Source organism: Bubalus bubalis, chromosome 1 (assembly GCF_019923935.1).
Source record: "Bubalus bubalis isolate 160015118507 breed Murrah chromosome 1, NDDB_SH_1, whole genome shotgun sequence".
Classification (NCBI taxonomy): Eukaryota; Metazoa; Chordata; class Mammalia; order Artiodactyla; family Bovidae; genus Bubalus; species Bubalus bubalis.
In genome coordinates, this window is record NC_059157.1 from 11,247,509 (window position 1) to 11,267,686 (window position 20,178).

A 20,178-nucleotide genomic window follows, 5' to 3' on the forward strand; every position below is an offset into this window, starting at 1 on the left:
TTCCTTTTCCTATCAGCAATAATTTTAGGGGAATAGTCTTAACATTTGTCCAAAACTCTTCAACCTATTAAATCTAGATAGCATATTCTTGTATGCATTTTAACTTTATTTCATTATTGCCAATATTTTGCATGGCACCCAGTCATATTTGAGATATATAGCATTTATTACAAAGGATGAACAGAAACAATAAATATATCAATTTTCAAATTATTAGACTTACTTCCTCAGAACCACAGTCACAGGCCTCATTTCCCTCCACTCTGCCATTGCCACAGATTGCTGCCGGATTAGCCTGCATTTGTGGCTTATTCTGAAGACACTGGGCCCCCACGTTTGAAATGAAATGTTCAAAGTCTCTCAAACTGCAATCGCTAAAAGTCTTCATACCACTGGATTGCCTAAAAATGGATCCATATAATGTTATTGGCATTATTCTTCTGAAAACACAATTCTATATTATACAAATCAATTTCAAAATGCTAAATTCAAGAGGTAATGATAAATGTTCATAACAAATGCTTAGAGGCCAGTCATTCCTCAGGAGGACATGTGATTTCATTCACTGAACACATATTCTCTTAAAACAAAATCAAGTTCAACAGGAAAAACTAAACAGCCCAATTAGAAAATGGGCATAGGATTTGGATACACATTTCTGCAAAGAAGACACATATAAACGAACAACGGGTACTTGAAAAGGTCATCAACATCACTAATCATCAAGGAAGTCCAAATCAAAAGAAAAAACAATGAGCTATCACCTCATACCTGTTAAGATAGCTATGATTCTTTTTTTAACTTATTTCTTTAACTGGAGGAAAATTTCTTTACAACGTTGTGTTGGTTTCTGCCATACAACAACACGAATCATCTATAATTATATGTATGTGCCCTCCCTCTTGATTCCTTTAAAAATAGATGAACATTGTTGGCAAGGACATGGAGAAACTGGAAACGTAGTACATTGTTCGTGGAAATGTAAATCCAGTCTCTGCTGAAGACAGTAAAGAGGTTTCTCAAAAAATTAAAAATAGAATACCATATGATCCAGCAATCCTGCTTCTAGGTATATATCCAAAACTATTGAAATTAGAATATGTAAGTGATATCTGTACTCCTATGTTTATTGCAGCAATATTTACAATAGTAAAGATATGGCAGCAACCTAAATGTCATTGAAAGATGAATGGATTAGCAAAATGTGGTACGTACTTGCAATGGAATATAACTTACAATGGAATATTATTCAATCTTTAAAAAAAGAAGCAAGTTCTGCCATATGCAACAACAGTACGAAATCTCAAGGACATTATGCTAAGTGAAATAAGCTAGTCACAGAGTATGAAATACTTCATGATTTCATTTATATGAGATATTTAGAAGATTCACACCCACAGATGTAGAGTTGCCAAGAGGCTAGGAGGAGGGGGAAATGGGTATAAAGTTTCAGTTATACAAGATGGATAAATTTTAGTGATCTGCTGTTCAACATAGTAACCACATCTAAGTAATAACTTTAAAATTGGTTAAGAGAACTCCTGTTGAATATTTCCACTATATATATATATTAAGAATACACTAGGGTTTCCCTGTTGGTCCACTGGTTAAGAATCTGCCTGCCAGTGCAGGAGACATGGGTCCAATCACTGGTCCAGAAAGATCCCACATGCCTTGGGGCAACTAAGCCCTGCCACCATAGCTTCTGAGTCTGCACTTGGGAGCCCTTGAGACACAACTGCTGAGGCTACATACAGCAACTGCTGCTGCTGCTGCTGCTAAGTCGCTTCAGTTGTGTCCAACTGTGTGCGACCCGATAGACGGCAGCCCACCAGGCTCCCCGTCCCTGGGATTCTCCAGGCAAGAACACTGGAGTGGGTTGCCATTTCCTTCTCCAATGCATGAAAGTGAAAAGTGAAAGTGAAGTTGCTCAGTTGTGCCCGACTCTTAGCGACCCCATGGACTGCAGCCCACCAGGCTCCTCCGTCCATGGGATTTTCCAGGCAAGAGTACTGGAGTGGGGTGCCACTGCCTTCTCCCATGCAGCAACTACTGAAGACCAAATACCCAAGAGCCCATGCTCCACAACAAGAGAAGCCACCACAATGTGAAGCCCGTGCACCACAACTAGAGAGTAGCCTCCGCTGTCCACAACTAGAGAAAGCCCACACATGGCAACAAAGACCCAGGGCAGCCAAAAATAATAAATACTAAAAAAATAGAAAGAAAGAAAAGAACCGAGTAATTCTGGAGAATGACAAGATGGCTTCCAAATGACCAAATGACTTCCAACGAATAGAAAGGCTCTTAAGCTAACTTCCTCCCATGCGCACATCAAATCTACAATTTACAGAGCAATTACTGATGAGAAAGATTAGAAGAATAGCAGAAAAGATCTTTTACAACTAAAGATATGAAGAAGGAACCATAAGTAAATGAGTGGGAGGGGTGGAGACATGGTAAAGCCAAGACTCATACTCCTGGATGGGTGACCCACCAGTAAGTTCAGCTCTAGCTTCCTCAAGAGCAGCCTCCCCCACCAGTCAGCTCTGCCCTCACCACCAGCCTCCCCAACAAGGACATATCACTAACCTTGGTATCTCTTGAACTCTGACCCCACCAACCAGTGGGCAAACATCAACCTCAGTACCAGCAGAGCCCCAGAGCCTGCCATTTCAGGACCCAGCTGATCCACCAGCAGGCAAGCAACAGCCCCAGGAGTCTCTGAGCTCTAGACCTACACATGAACAGATTAACAGTATTTTTGAGACACCCTGGGCCCCTTATTTGGCCAACCTGGGATTCAGCCCTGCTCACTAGCAGGCTGTCAACAGCTTTGGGACACACTAGACTGTGCAGTAAGCCATTTCAGGAACTGGTCCCACCCACCAGCAGACAGATACTAGGTCCATGCAGGACCCCTGGCCCCACAGCCACCCATCTCAATCCCAGTTCCAGCAACCACTGAGCAATGAGGTTCCACAGCCAGCCTCCTTGTGACACAGCTCCACCCACCAGTGGCTGGTGGCATCTGAACGAGGCAGAGATTAGCAATCAATTGAAGAGGGGCCAATCCAGCCAAGTCTACCGGACAACCCACAGTAGTTAGTCCACAGCAATAGGACACTCATAGCCCTCTCAGGGAGAAGCACTAGAGCATGTAGCGCTGGTGACCAGGGAGGACTGTGCTGCTGGGAGTCCTTACTCCCTTCACTTCTGAATTCATCTGTTGTACAGACTATGTTAAAAGTTACCTACTTTTAAAAAGCAAATATAGATTAAGTCATCAAAATAATGTATTAGGAAGATCACTGAAATAATGAAGTTTGTACAAATATATTTTAATGTTCTTTTGCTACTTGGTTTAAATGAATTCCAATATATTAACTGTCTTCTATATGAGATCAACATGAAGTAGAGAAAATAACAAAGATTTGAGTTAGATAAACTTGTTGACTAGTACCAATCTTGAGACGTAATGAGATTTTAAGCAAAGTGATTAAACTCTCTCTCTGTTTTCTTATCTCCAAATAGGGGTAATATCCATCCACTTCACAGGCTTGTTATGAGGATTAAATGTTAATAAGTGCCTAATTAAACTCTCTGGCTTATAGTAAGTGACCAATAAATCATTGATGAGATTACTGACATCAGCCACAGTTGTCCACTTATAACCTGTGTATCTGATGTAGAGTCAGTTAGGCTCTATGTACTCGAAGGCATTTTTAAAAAACACATGGAGGACAGCGGACGGCGGCCAGGACACTAGCATGAGGCAGCCAGAGCCAAGTAACCCGGCAGTTCCTTTTGCTACGGACCTGTTGCCGTGCACGGTGGTGGCTGGAGGCTTTGCAGGTGAGAAAATGGCATTTGTGAAGAGTGGGTGGTTGCTGTGACCGAGTACCATTTTGAAGCCTGGAAGAACTGGTTTGACCTGTGGTCAGATGGTCACCTGATCTATTATGATGACCAAACTCGGCAGAGCGTAGAAGACAAGGTCCACATGCCAGTGGACTGCATCAACATGTGCGTGGGATATGAATGTCGGGATATTCAGCCACCAGATGGGAAGCCAAAAGACTGTATGCTGCAGATTGTTTGCCGAGATGGGAAAACCATCAGTCTTTGTGCAGAAAGCACAGATGATTGTTTGGACTGGAAGTTTACACTCCAGGATTATATTGGTTTATGTTGGCTCAGAAGTCATGTATGAGGAAGACAGCTGTGGCTCCCTCCCCACCTTCTTACACAGACTATGCTGCACCACCCCTTGAGCAGGCATGTGGCTATGGTCCACACAGTGGCGCATACCCACAAGGAACTCAACTTCTCTATGCTGCAAATGGACAGGCTTACGCTGTACCCTATCAGTACCCATATGCAGGACTTTATGGACAGCAGCCTGCCAACCAAGGAATCATTCGTGAGTGGTATCAAAACAACGACAGTGACCTGGCGCTGGGCATGCTGGCTGGAGCAGCCACAGTCATGGCCTTAGGGTCTCTGTTCTGGGTCTTGTAGAGTCCTTGGAACCTAGACGTGCATAGCTTCTGATATCCCTGTGTGCAATAATATAACCTGCAGGGCATTTCTGTTTGTTATAAATGCTTTTAATAATAGGTTTAATAGTTCTTTTGAAAGTAGTGACAAAATACTTATAAGTATATAGAAGTACCACAGAGAAAGATTTCGACTGCTGTTTAGCTAAAATGTGGACTATATGAGGCCACAGGCTCATTCGAGGAGTTTCCTTATAAAACTCTCTCAATACTTTATTTGAACACACTTGTTTTGAAAGGCCATTTTCTTTTTAGAGTTAGGCCTTAGTTCTTAAGGGATAATTTATTTTAGTGTGTTGCTGGTAACATGGTGATGTAGGACTGAGTGAATGACTGTGGCAAGAAAAACTGCAGTTTTTTGGTTTAATGTCAGACTTTGAAACCTCAGACCAGAACTGGCTGCATGTTACTTCAGGAGTTATAGGCTGGAACCTTCCTTAGGCAGCAGTGTGATATCCCACAGCCTCTGGGGCTCCAGCAAAGCAAACTGCTCAGGATGATGGGTGGGATGGCAGTTCCCCCCTTGAAAACGGTGCTTTTTCATTTTACTCTTATTTGTTTGCTTTTGGTTGCAATACTTGGAAAGCATCCCAAAAAAGGAGTAGACTTGAGTGTCAACATTTTAGGGCTTTATCATTTAAAACTTGAAGAAGGCACAACAACTCCAAAAAAGTGTGTGGAGGTAGATTTATTTTATTCAGAGGCATCATGCTTTTAGTGTTTGCTTTGAGCATTCTTTATTGCCACTTCAGCCTACTTATAGCTTATTTTTCTACTTGTTGATAAAGTAATATTAAGAGAATGGCGAGGAAAGTGAAATTAGAGCCATAGTTGCAGTGTTCCTCTTTCAGGGGGTTGGGCTGCACTGAGGACGTGTTTTATGTCCTTCTGAAGGCTGTTGATGAGCTAATCTCCTGTCCTGTGTAGGACTGGGCACTGTTGCAGTCCCTGAGCTGTGTTGCATGGTGGGGGAAACTCAGGTTATAGATGGGAATTTCGGCCTAGAGACATGAATGACCTGCTCAAGATACCTCTCTACCTAACTGACTTGGACACCAGCCTTGCTTTTATTTCTGACTTTAGTGAACCACTTAATTTTGAGCCCCAACTTATATGTGAAGCTCTGAAAAACTGAGGGTCTTACATTTCTGTTATTTCTTATTTCTTTATCTATATAAATTTTAAAACTTCACTTATTCCAGCTTTCTGTCCTGCATGTTTTAAAAAATGTACATTTACAAAGGCATAATGAAGGTCTCTGTCCCTATACTCCATGTGGCCATGTTTCCATAAAATACACTCCTAGAAGGCAATGGCACCCCACTCCAGTACTTTTGCCTGGAAAATTCCATGGACGGAGGAGCCTGGTAGGCTGCAGACCATGGGGTCGCTAGAGTCGGACACGACTGAGTGACTTCACTTTCACTTTTTGCTTTCACGCATTGGAGAAGGAAATGGCAACCCACTCCAGTGTTCTTGCTTGGAGAATCCCAGGGACGGGGAAGCCTGGTGGGCTGCCGTCTATGGGGTCGCACAGAGTCGGACACGACTGACGCGACTTAGCAGCAGCAGCAGCAGTAGCACAAACTGTGTTTATATTTTATGTGGCCAGTTACTGACACAGTTTTTTGTTTCACTTATCAGTCCACTCCACCTCTGAGGCAGACTTAAATAGATCTATCTCTGTATGGAAACTAGATGCCAAATGAGCGTTGTGGTGACCACAGGTCTGTTTCCCAGCCAGTTCCACTGTACCTGTTGACACTGGAGAGTCTGCTTCCAGCTGAAAAGAAGTATACTTGGCTGTCATCGCTTTTGATGTGTCATGTGGTGGAAAGTTGCCAGATGTTATGTGTGACAACACTGGTTTTGATAGTTAAAAATGTTACTAATTTTACATCATATGTAATAAGAATAGCTTTGTTCAGATGGTAAGCATTATTCAAGCTGTATCCTTTACAAATAAAATACTAAACTCAGTTTTTAATGTTGCACTAGAGTGTTAATTTTGAACTAGGAATTACTGGAACCACAGATACTGAGTTATGTCACTGAAATGCCCTTGAAGCAGATCGTCTCCCTGTGCTCCCCTGGCTTTCCCCTGACAGACTGGGGGGAGCTGTGGACTGAAGTCCTGACATACACGTGATCCCCCATCTCCAGTCCCTGTCCCTAGCTGGGCAAGCCACGCTGGGCAACTGTAGTTGAGTCTGGAAGTTCACGGTCCCCAGTAACTTGATCCTGAGAGGAAATGCATGCTCAGCATAAAGACGGGCTGAGATGCTTCATTTCCTTGGCCCCAATTCTCATAGATGCCAATCTTTTGGTCGCCTTGCTTAGGTAGTCCTAAATCAAGAAGTTAGGTGAGTTGGAAGGAAATTGTTCACTTTAATTAAAGGAAAATGCTTGGTCAGCATTTTACTTCCATGTGCACTTTTAAATAACTGGCCATTGATACTGAACACATGCCAGTCTGCTTGTTTCTTAGCTCTGTTCATTTAATTTCTTGAGTTAACTTCAGGGTTAGACTTAAAGAAAAGGGAGAGGTGAGCCACTGTGTTTTGGATCAACATTCATGAAATGGGCCTGACTGGGATGCAAGATTTGGATCATGGGAGAAGTTCCTGCCATTGATACAGAATTACCCACGTTTGTTTTCTACATTAATTGTGATTCTGTGCGATCTTTTTCTCCTTCCCAAGTTTACAGACACCGGCATAGAATGCGGTTCCATTTTTTCCCCTAGGGCTGATCTTTTCTTTTTTCTTCCAATTGCTTGCCTGTCTCTAGTATTCTGTGGTGTCTTCAGAACCAGTTTTTCCCTGTATATGCAAATTGTATGTTTATAAGTGAAAATGTTAATACATTAAATGATTGTTAACCTTAAAGCATAAAAAAATTAAAAAATATAAGGAAAAAGACAACTGGAAATAATAATATTTGCTTTACTTACACGGTTTCTTTGAAAATTACATAAAATAATATATGAGAAGTACTGTGGAAATGCAAAAGATACATCTATATACATTCATAGATGGATCTTATATATTCATTTATATACCTTACATATAGATGCAAATAAAATTGTTAAATTTCGTAAAAATTAAGATAACACTTGCCCTACACACATCAAAAAAGTTTCCTTAAGAAAATGGAGAATATGTATGAAAGCATTTGATATATCATAAAGCAGTATACAAATCCAAAGGTTTATTAACACATATTCTAAAGCCAGAATGACTGGGTTCAAAACTCTGGACTGCCACAACCAACTATCTGACCACAGATAGTTATCCTTTTTATAATTCAGTTTCTCATCCGTAAAGGTGAGAATATTAGGACCTGCCCTAAGGAGATGCTGTGAAAACCAAATGACACAACATATGTAAAGTGTTTGAAATAGCCTCTAGCACACAGCAAGTACAATGTAAATATTTGTTATTTTTATTATCATTAATACCAGACTCTGGTGAGCTACACAAAGCATCTTGTCATAAGCATACTTGAAAATAGTTGGCCAAATGGACAACAGGCCCAAGATGGCAATGCTCATATTGTTTATATTATATAAATCTTATATTTGATTCAATAAACAGTATTATAATTTATACATTGAAATTTAATAAAATTACTTTATACATATAAATATTATTTTTACATATAACACACGTAGAACTAGTTTATAATGTAATATGTCTGTATATAAAAATATGTATGTGTTTGAGCCATTTTTAGAATGTAAGAACTAACCTTATGTCGTGCTTAGAACTATAAAAAGAGTATGTTTTCGAAAAGTAATGGCTTGTTTTCACCTTTGACTTTTGGTTGTTCTTCAGTTATGAATAGGTCATACTTAGCACAGACCCTTTTTACAAATGAAAAATTTTAGAATACTAATGACACCTGCTATAGCCTTTGTATGATATACCATGTAAGGAACACTGGCAAATTTATAAATCCCTGTAACTAATCCATCACATACTTGTGAAAATTTACAATTTAAAAAACACTTTCCCGTTTTATTTTCTCATTTCATTCTTATATCACTCTGGAAAACAAAACAATAGGCATAATCATTTCCATTTTAAAGATGAGAAAAATAAATCTAAGCAAGGTCTAGTAATTTATCCAAAGTCACACAAATGTTATGTCATTTAGATTGAAATTTCCCCAGAATATTAATATAATCTAAAAGCAAAGGTCACTTGTTTTGAGCTACAGCATATTTTTATAGATCCTAATTGATTTCATAAAATACACAGTCTATGGGAAATTCCTTTGGTAATGTATCTTGCAGACTGGATTTGTTATTTTGTTCTTAATACTAACCTTCCACCAAACTACTCTTAGGCTTAAAATTTCATATTTTGATTTTGTGATACTTGGTCCATTTATATAGTTAATTTGCATGATAAGCAAATACTAAAAATTTTCACTTGAATTATTTAAACAAATTATTGATAAATTCAACAAATAAAATTTATTTTTGGAAAAACTTACACAGCTTTTGTACTCATTATGCAGATGGCTCCTGAACATCGACATTTCTTTGGGTCATCATATGATATTCCCAGACTGAGTCCCAGCATCTGGGTGACAATAACTGAAACTGCCTCCAAAGTCATCTCCTTGGGAAACTACATCAACAACAAAGAAAATTCAAATAAAAGACAATTCACTGAAGGGTGGTAAAAATAGTATTTTTCTAATTAAAATCATTTTATTGTTTTATCAAATACTTAAGAATATGGAAATACAGTTCCTTAGACAACTAAGAACCTGACGTTCTTCTTATAAAATTTTATTGAGATATATGCGTATGAACCTATGTCTAGTTTTGCCATGATTTAACAATTGAATGCCTAAGATAACCCTTAAATAATTGTCATAACTACATAAATGTGCTATTTTTACATCAGATTTTTGGCTATATGGACCATGATCTTCCATTTGCCTAATTTAATTTCTTAGACCAGCTATCATGTTCATTCAGGATAGCCCATATGATACTCCACTTCCCAGCTCACAAAGTGGCCACACAATCAAATTACTCAGTTGTAAGTACACTATGTGCTTCCAGCCAATATTCTCAGACACAGTAACTAGTATCAGGAGAAACCACGGAAAATAGATCCTCAAGAAAGCTTTCTTATGATTAGGCTGTCACAAATATAACAAATGCACAAATATCTTATCTTCCCTAACAAGTAGAAATAGGACAATGGTAATTCACGATATGCAATAACATCATAATTTCTCAAATTATTGCCAAATGTGGCATAAGATAAGGTGCAAGTAGAGGCCAAGATGTGAGGCTCATCAAGGCACTTCACTCTTACAAAAACAAGCTATAATAAATATTGTGGGGTCAACTGGCTTCTTATGGAAGTGCTAGAGGAAGCACATTATGAAACAGAAAGGAAAAACTATAAATGAGCAACTGAGAATGTAAATAGGCAATCATAAAGCCTCTACAGCAGCACAGTAGTGACTCATCATCTCCTCTAGTTATTGATTTGAGGACCAAGCTCAGGGCCTAGTTATAAGTACCATAGGGTTATAGCACCAATTTAATTATCAAACTTCCCAGATTTGATGCAGGAGTCAAAATCTGAAACTTGAAATGGTAACTAGAGTGTCATGGACAAATATCACTGGACTTCTCTTGCCAGTAGAGTAAGCTTCCCTCTACACAATGAAAAAGTCCCTAAATTTTAAAAAGGACACTTTTTAATGACAATACCTGGAACTTTTGTCTCATTACCCTTGCTTATTTCCAGGTCCCTAATCAGAATTAAATTACAACAGGAGTGATATTAACAAGATGACAACATAGGTCTTTCCCAACTTTACTCCCTGTCACAAGAACAACTGCAACTATTTATGGACAAGACACCACTGAGAAAATCCCAGAACATGGAAGTGAGGCTGAAGTAACACCGGCACCAGAGATCAAGACAGATCTCATAAGAAGATGAGCAGGAGCAGTTATACATGAATGTATAGCCCCTCCCCAACACTGATACAGCACAACACTGAGAGGTCTTCCCAGGCTATGGTGCCTCAAGTGGGAAAAGAGTACAGAGTGGACATCTAGATCCCCCAGTACTGGGGGTCACTTCTGGGAGCCCTACTCTGGTCTTGCCCCATGAGGATCACAAAGGATGAGTGGGATTTGACCACTGTAAATCTGATCATGACAGAGAAGGTGGGGTAGGGGTGAGGGTTGCAACAATCAGTGCTTAGACTTTGGCAAGCCAACTTCCCATCCACAGCAACTGAAGGTCCCAACTAGTAGATCTGCAGAGCCAGGACAGTGGAAGTGTATGACCAGGGAAGTCAATGAGGTGCAGATCTGCCTGATTTGAGTCCTCAAATGAAAAGCCTTGCTATCCCTGGACCCTCTACCCAGTCAGCATAGCTGTTTATAGCCTTGCCTAATGACTGGTATGGAGAAGGCAATGGCACCCCACTCCAGTACTCTTGCCTGGAAAATCCCATGGACGGAGGAGCCTGGTAGGCTGCAGATCATGGGGTCGCAAAGAGTCGGACACAACTGAGCGACTTCACTTTCACTTTTCACTTTCATGCATTGGAGAAGGAAATGGCAACCCACTCCAGTGTTCTTGCCTGGAGAATCCCAGGGACGGGAGAGCCTGGTGGGCCGGCATCTATGGGGTCGCACAGAGTCGGACACGACTGAAACGACTTAGCAGCAGCAGCAGCAATGACTGGTATAGCCCCTGGCTACCCCTAACCAGAGAAGAAGGCAATGACAACCCACTCCAGTACTCTTGCCTGGAAAATCCCATGGATGGAGGAGCCTGGTGGGCTACAGTCCATGGGGTCGCTAGGAGTCGGACACGACTGAGAGACTTCACTTTCACTTTTCATTTTCATGAATTGGAGAAGGAAATGGCAACCCACTCCAGTACTCTTGCCTGGAGAATCCCAGGGACAGAGGAGCCTGGTAGGCTGCCGTCTATGGGGTCGCACAGAGTCGGACACGACTGAAGTGACTTAGCAGCAGCAGCAGCACCCCTAACCAGAAGCCTCATTAGAATACCTGGTAGCTGCATAGTGCAGCAACACTTGAACAGAGAGTATAGCAGGCAGAGTTGATTGTTCACAGGGAAAAGCCAGTGGCACTGTTTGGCCAGGAAACCTGGAGTAACAGATAGCTTGGGTTGAACCCACAAAGAGCTAAGCTGATTCTCCAATTCCACCTGGGCAAGGAAACAAACTCATAGCCCTGCCATTGCTAAATACAGCCTTCAGAAAGCCCAACCAATGAATCTAGCCAGAGCACACAGGAAGCTGTGCCATCTATCCAACAATCCTGCTTACAGTGGCACTTGAACAGAGAGCACAGCTCATGGTTTTCCCCCATCTTTAGAACAAAACCCAGTGGTCCCATGTGGCCAAGGAATTAAGGGTACAGTCTGCCTAACGTGTGTCCACAAATAATGAGGCATGCAAGTCATAGGGCCTACTCTGCTGCCTTGTCAGGGCAGGAAAGCTAATTCATTCCGCAGCTACTGCTGAGTCAAGTTCTTTTTCCTTACCTTTTAAGAAGGCTGATCAGTGAATCTAGACAACCACAGAGTATATCCTACTGACTCATTTGGGCAGGGAACCATGCCAGCAGTCCTATCTGACAGTTAATACCCCTCATCCTTGACTTCAGAGCTTGGACAGTGGCTCTTGCCCCAAAATAGAACCTGTCTGCCCAAGTACATGTCCAAAAACCTAAACCGAACTGGCTAGTGAAGAACTGTCTGCCAAAATAAGCCTGTAAAGTCTGGAAGAGGAGACCAATTACTCAAATGCACAGATACCAAAGTAAGGAATGAAGAAAGTAAGAAAAATCAGGTGACTGTAACACAATAAAATTAAACTAAAAATGCTGCAAATAAATGACCCAAAAGGAAAGGAGATATGTCAGAGAAATAATTCAGGATAAACTTCTTAAAGAATTTTAGTGAACTACAAAAGCAAACAGATAACTAAATGAAATTAGAAAATGGTGAATGAAGAAAATAAGGTCAATGAAGAAATAAAAATTAAAAAAAAGATGTCCTAGGGCTTCAACAGTAGGCTTGAACAAGCAGAATAAAGAATCAGTGATCTAGAATGCAAAAATATTTAAAAATTATTCAGTCAGAAGAGCAAAACCTTGAAAAGAATGAAACAGAAAGAAGAAAGCCTACACAACTATGGGACGAACACACACACACACACACACACACATGCATACACACTAATATCCATATCTTAGGAACTTGAAAAGGAGAAAAGGAAGGGACAGAAAGTACATTTAAAGCAAAATGGCTGAAAACTTTCCAAGACTGGGAAAGAAATGGATTTCCAAGTGCATAACACACAAAGGATCCTGAATAGGTTGAACCCAAATAGGGCTACATGAGTACACATTACAATTAAATTATTAAAATAAAGAAAAAGAAAGAATTTTGAAAGAAAAAGAAGATATCAGGTTATATACAAGGGAACTCCCATAAGACTATGAGCATATTTCTCAACAGAAATATTTCAGGTGAGGAGACAATAGGATTATATATTCAAAATATCAAAAGAAAAAACTGTCAACTAAGAATTCTATGCCCACCAAAGCTGTGCTTCATAAATGAAGAAGAGATCATGATTCTAAAACAAATAAAAGCTAAAGGAGTTCATCATCACTAGAGATGCCTTACAAGAAATACTAAAGGGAGTGAAGCTGAAGTAAAATAATGCTAATTAACATCATTAAAACATGAGAAAATCAGCATAAATGTCACTGTTAATGGCAGGTGTATAGTCAGAATTAGATACTGTGATAGCATCATGATGGTGCATAATTCACTCTAGTTTAAAAGTGGAAAAACAAATATACTAAAACAATTATAATAAAATACATTATAGGATATATAATATAAAAAGAGATGTAAAAGCACATAAACTATAATTAATAACTAAAAAAGAATAAGAACCTGGAGAAGAGGAGAAGTAAAAGTATAAAGTTTAAAAATGCTACTGAGTGGGAGGAGATGAAGATGACAGAATAGAGGCACCTGGAACTTAGCTCCTCCCACAAATACATCAAAAATACATCTACATGCAAAACACATCTCACAGAAAATCTACTGAAAGCAGGCGTAAGATCACATTCAACTAAATCTGCAAGAAGGATTCCTAGATAGTGGAGTAGGAGGAAGGGACAAGGGAAAAGAGGAACTGGAATGGGACCTCTGCCCCTAGGCAGGGAGCTGTGAAAGAAGAAAGGTTCCCTTATTCTAGAAATCTCCTTTACCACCTGGGAGGTCTGGTGGGACAGAGAGGGAGCATCAGAGACTCAAGGGGAGAATGTGGGAGGTGGATTATGCCCCAGCAGAGCACAGAGAGACCAGCACAGACTGCCTTTGCATGTCAGCAAGCTTCCCACATGCCTAAATATTCATGAGTGTGAAGTGGGCAAGTTCTGAATCTCAAAGCTTCAGTGGACAGTCTGGAGAAAGGACTCAGTTTGGCTATACAGAGATAGCTTGAAGGGCCTGGAGTATAGTCTGGGTCATGACTGGGAGTGTGTACAGAATGATGTGGGAGTCCACCGTAAGAGTCCCATTGTCAACACACAAAACAAGGGTCACAAGTGCACCATAGCAGTTTTCTTGTCAGCATGCTCACAACAAAGCATGGTTTCCACCACTGAGGGTTTTGCAAACTTCCAGGGTACCCAAAACCAGTGAGTTTTGGGACCAGAACAATGCATTCAAGCCTGAGGGACATCTGAGCTAATTATTGGTACTCCCATGACAGAGATGATTCCAGGTGCCACAATCAGAAAACTTAGTGGGCACACACATCAAGTGGCGGGCAACATCACACAATCACACATCTTGGTGGACAGCACCTGGGGAGGAGTTCACAGCAGCTCCTGTCCCAGTAGGAGTGCTCCAGTCCTACCTCATACAACCATTTAGAAAAGGATCTGGAAACTTCCATTCCAACAACTGAAGAGCAGATTCTGTCCCCAACAAGGCTGTGACAACCACAGAGCAAAGAAGAGGCTCCACCCAACATCCAGTGCAGGCTCCAGTCAGTACACCACAAGCACACCCCCTATCAAGGGGACAAGGCCCAGCACACCCTGAGAAAGACATGTCAAGCATTCATATCAAAACAGCCCTTGAACCAAAACTATTGGACTTACACAATCTTACATAAAGGGTCAGTTCAGTTAAGTTCAGTCACTCAATTGTGTCCGACTCTTTGCAACCCCATGAACTGCAGCATGCCAGGCCTCCCTGTCCATCACCAACTCCCGGAGTTTACCCAAACTCATGTCCATTGAGTCAGTGATGCCATCTAACCATCTCATCCTCTCGTCCCCTTCTCATCATGCCTTCAATCTTTCCCAACATCAGGGTCTTTTTAAATGAGTCAGCTCTTCACACCAGGTGGCCAAAATATTGGAGTTTCAGCTTCAACATTAGTCCTTCCAATGAACACCCAGAACTGATTTCCTTTAGGATGGACTGGTTGGATCTCCTTGCAGTCCAATGTACTCTCAAGAGTCTTCTCCAACACCACAGTTCAAAAGCATCAATTCTTTTGTGCTCAGCTTTCAGTTCCACATAAAAACAGACCTTCAGACCAGAGTAGATAACTGTTTCTCTTAAATTAATAGTCAGAGAACTATAAGGAAAAGGCAGAAGAACTACTCCCAATTAAAAAAAGATAAATCCTCTGAAAAAAACAATGTAACAGACATCCCAAACCTACCAGAACCCAAGTTCAAAGAGCAATTAATAAAAATGCTGAAGGAATTAAGAAAGATTGTCAATGGAAACACACATTACTGAACCAAGGAACTAGAAACTATAAAACGGAACCAAACAAAATTGCCAAGATAAAAACCAAGCTATAGGAATAGCTCAGGAAAGAATGAAGAGACAGAGCCAAAGCAAAAACAACTCCCAGTTGTGGATGTGACTGGTGATGGAGTCAAGTCCAATGCTATAAAAAACAATATTGCATAGGAACCTGGACTGTTAGGTACATGAATCAAGGTAAATCAAGGAAGTGGTCAAACAGGAGATGCCAAGAGTGGGCAACAACATTTTAGGAATCAGTGAACTAAAATGGACTAGAAAGGGCTAATTTAATTCAGATGACCATTACATCTACTACTGTGAGAAAGAATCCTTCAGAAGAAATGGAGTAGCCATCAGAGTAAACAAAAAAGTCCAAAATGCAGTACTTGTGTGCAATCTCAAAAACAACAGAATGATCTCTGTTCATTTCCAAGGCAAACCATTCAATATCACAGTAATCCAAGTCTATGTCCCAACCACTAATGTCAAAGAAGCTAAAGTTGAACAGTTCTATGAAGCCTGAAAAGACCTTCTAGAACTAACACCAAAAAAAAGATGTCCTTTTTGTCACAGGGGACTGGAATGTAAAAGTAGGAAGTCAAGAGATACCTGGAGTAATAGGCAAGTTTGGCTTTGGAGTACAAAATGAAGCAGGGCAAAGCCTAACAGAGTTTTGCCAAGAGAATATACTGGTCATACCAAACACCCTCTTCCAACAATACAAGAGATGACTCTACACAAGGACGTCACCAGATGGTCAAAATTAAAATCACACTGATTATACTCTTTCCAACAGAAGATGGAGAAGTTCTATACAGTCAGAAAAAAACAAGACCAGGAGTGACTGTGGCTTAGATCATGAACTCCTTATTGCAAAATTCAGACTTAAACTGAAGAAACTAGGGAAAACCACTAGACCATTCAGGTATGACCTGAATCAAATCCCTTACAATTATACAATGGAAGTGAGAAATAGATTCAGGGGATTAGATCTGATAAACAGAGGGCCTGAAGAACTATGGATGGAGGTTTGTGACATTGTACAGGAGGCAGTGATCAAGACCATTCCCAAGAAAAAGAAGGGCAAAAAGGCAAAATGGTTGACTGAGGAGGCCTTACAAATAGCTAAGAAAAGAAGAGAAGGTAAAGGCAAAGAAGAAAAGAAAAGATACCCATTTGAATGCAGAGTTCCAAAGAAAAGCAAGGAGAGATAAGAAAGCCTTCCTCAGTGATCAATGCAAAGATATAGAGGAAAACAACAGAATGGGAAAGACTAGAGATCTCTTCAAGAAAATTAGAGATACCAAGGGAACATTTCATGAAAAGCTGGGAGATGGGCACAATAAAGGACAGAAATGGTATGGACCTAACAGAAACAGAAGATATTAAGAAGAGGTGGCAAGAATACACAGAAGAACTATACAAAAAAAGATCTTCATAACCCAGATAATCACGATGGTGTGATCACTCACCTAGACATCCTGGAGTGCAAAGTCAAGTGAGCCTTAGAAGAATCACTACGAACAAAGCTAGTGAAGGTGATAGAATGTCAGCTGAGCTTTTTCAAATCCTAAAAGATGATGCTGTGAAAGTGCTTCACTCAATATGCCAGCAAATTTGGAAAACTCAGCAGTGGCCACAGGACTGGAAAAGGTCAGTTTTCATTCCAATCCCAAAGAAACACAATGCCAAAGAATGCCCAAACTACCACACAGTTGCACTCATCTCATAGGCTAGTAAAGTAATGCTCAAAATTCTCCAAGATAGGCTTCAACAGTATGTGAACCATGAGCTTCCAGATGTTCAAGCTGGATTTAGAAAAGGCAGAGGAACCAGAGATCAAATTGCCAACATCTGCTGGATCATAGAAAAGGCAAAGAGAATCCCAGAAAGACATCTACGTCTGCTTCATTGACAACACTTAAAGCCTTTGACTGTGTGGATCACAACAAACTGGAAAATTCTTAAAAAGATAAGAATACCAGGCCACCTGACCTGCCTCCTGAGAAACGTGTATGCAGATCAAGAAGCAACAGTTAGAACCAGACATGGAACAACGGACTGGCTTCAAATTGGGAATGGAGTACATAAAGGCTGAATATTGTCATCCTGCTTATTTAACTTATATGCAGAGTACATCATGAGAAATGCCAAGCTGGGAAAAAGCACAAGCTGGAATCAAGACTTCCAGGAGAAATATCAATAACCTCAGATATGCAGATGACACCACCCTTATGGCAGAAAGTGAAGAGGAACTAAACAGCCTCTTGATGAAGGTAAAAAAAGAGAGTGAAAAATCTGGCTTAAAACTCAACATTCAAAAATCGAAGATCATGGCATCTGGTTCCATCACTTCATGGCAAATGATGGGAAACAATGGAAACAGTGACAGACTTTATTTTTCTGGGCACCAAAATCACTGCTGATGGTGACTGCAGCCATGAAATTAAAAGATGCTTGCTCCTTGGAAGAAAAGCTATAACAAACCTAGACAGCATGTTAAGAAAGAGACAGTACTTTGCCAACAAAGATTCATATAGTCAAAGCTATGGTTTTTCCAGTAGTCAGGTATGGATATGAGAACTGGACCATAAAAAAGGCTGAGCGCCAAAGAACTGATGCTTTCAAATTGTGGTGCTGCAGAAGATTCTTGAAAGTCCCATGGACTGCAAGGAGATCCAACCAGTCAATTCTAAAGGAAATCAACACAGAATATTCATTGGAAGGACTGATGCTGAAGCTCCAATACTTTGGCCACCGGATGCAAAGTGCCAACTCATTGTAAAAGACCCTGATGCCGGGAAAGATAGATGGCAAAAGGAGAAAGCGACAGCAGAGGACGAGATGGTTGGATGGAGTCACTGACTCAAAGGACATAAGTTTGAGCAAACTCCGGGAGATGGTGAAGGACAGGGAAGCCTGGCATGCTGCAGTCCATGGGGTCACAAAGAGTTGGACATGACTGAGCAACTGAACAATAACATAAAAGTTTGAAACATTTTAAAGAATTTTTATCATATTTTTGATTTTGAAGTTATTTTATCTGTAAGACTACGTCTCCAATTTTATACCTACAAGAAAAAAAAATCTATTTAGGTTATAGGAATATCTTTGCAGATCTTTTCATGATGCACTCTTCAATACAGTAAGGAATACAAGTGTATTTGTGATATTTTATTCCACTTTAACTTCCAAATATCTGTAATAAAATACTTTGCACTTCAGAATTCTATTAATTCTACTAATTCTACATATTTCAAAGTTTTAACAGTGATGAAAATATAAATGCAATATCTAAATGTAAATATAAATGTAAAATGTGTAAAATATATGCTGTAATTCTGGGAAAATTTTTAATGTACTTGTTTTCAAATAAGGTTAAGTCATTACATACCAAAGCAACTCCTGCAGAATAACCGGTAACACACATCTTTCCAGGAAATGCTGCTCCCACATAATCTGGATACTCTCTAAAGCTAAATAAATAAGTATTAAGTGATAATTAATTTTGACAATTCATATATGATATTTCTTACTGAGAATTTTCCTACAGTTCATAAAATTCTAGCCTGAAGCAAATTGAAGTAAAATCTTTATGTCTTTGTTTCACATTTGTAAAACAGTGTTAATTAAATGAGATTAAGCACTTTGGGTTTCTAAAACATATCCAGTGAATCCAAATTTTTGATGACTTTACTGTTTTTGTGACATTTGGTTAAGGTTACCAAAGCCTTTACAGGCTTTCCTGTAAAGGGACAGTAAAGAATCTGCCTGCAATGCAGGAGACCAGGGTTTGACCCCTTGGTCAGGAAGATTCCCTGGAAGAAAATGGCAACCCACTCCAATATTCTTGTCTGGGAAATCCCCTGGACAGAGGAGCCTGGTGGGCTACAGTCCATGGGGTCACAAAGAGTTGGACATGACTTAACAACTGAGGATGCACACATGCACCAAAGACTTTGATCAAACATTTCAATCAAAAGCATTTTGCTCAATAACAATGAAAAGTAGCTTTAATGTATGGATTAAAAGTTTTCACTCAAATATAGGTAAGCTCACCATTTTCTTACTGTAATGACTATATTGTTCTACAACTTAAATTAATTTTTTTCTGCTTTGAAAAAGACTCCATGTAGCCTGCCATATAATAATAGCCCTATTCTTAGAGATTTATATAAATTATTCTATTTAATTCTCAAATCCACCCAGTGAAATAGATATTATTTGTCCCCACTGAACAAATCAAATATCAGATAGAAAGTACAAATAACTTGCTCAGGGCAGCAGAGTTAATAAGTACTGCTGAAGGATATGAACTTAAGACAGTTTGAATCCAGGGCTGTACTTTCAATTACTAAGATATAGATGCTCCAAACATATTCTTCCATCTTTAGAACCCCAGCCAAAACAAATATTCCAGGATGTATGTAGAAAAGCTTGATACTCAATTCTCAATTTGAAATGTCCCCTCAGTCTCAACTGCACTTTACTTCACAATTGCACTGTCCCTCCACTGCTCCCTTATTCTGATACTGTACATCTCTACCCTCTAGCACTTGTACCCAAGTATTTGCCCTTAACACCCAAGTTCAGATTTACAGTCCAATATCAAATTATTGCTTAAATTCTTTCTTCATTCAAGACAGTCCTTCCAATAGATAAGACTTTCCCCTAAACTCTATCCATACTCCTGATGAGCTGAATACAATAATAACTTTTTACTTAATACTGCCCACCCAATCTTC

At 39.9% G+C, this 20,178-nt stretch overlaps 1 protein-coding gene and 1 pseudogene across 1 annotated transcript in view; one reads left to right on the plus strand and one right to left on the minus strand.

Annotated features, from left to right (window-relative positions):
- Nucleotides 1-20,178, minus strand: part of ADAM32 (ADAM metallopeptidase domain 32) — a 176,570-nt gene that overhangs the window by 88,904 nt on the left and 67,488 nt on the right. The window contains exons 10-12 of the mRNA XM_025278234.3: nt 18,828-18,909; nt 9,060-9,196; nt 224-401 (exon numbers count right to left, since the gene is read on the minus strand). Coding sequence (XP_025134019.3) covers nt 224-401; nt 9,060-9,196; nt 18,828-18,909 — 397 coding nt within the window. The remainder of the gene's footprint in view (nt 1-223; nt 402-9,059; nt 9,197-18,827; nt 18,910-20,178) is intronic.
- On the plus strand, nt 3,709-4,498 carry LOC102414340 (annotated as a pseudogene).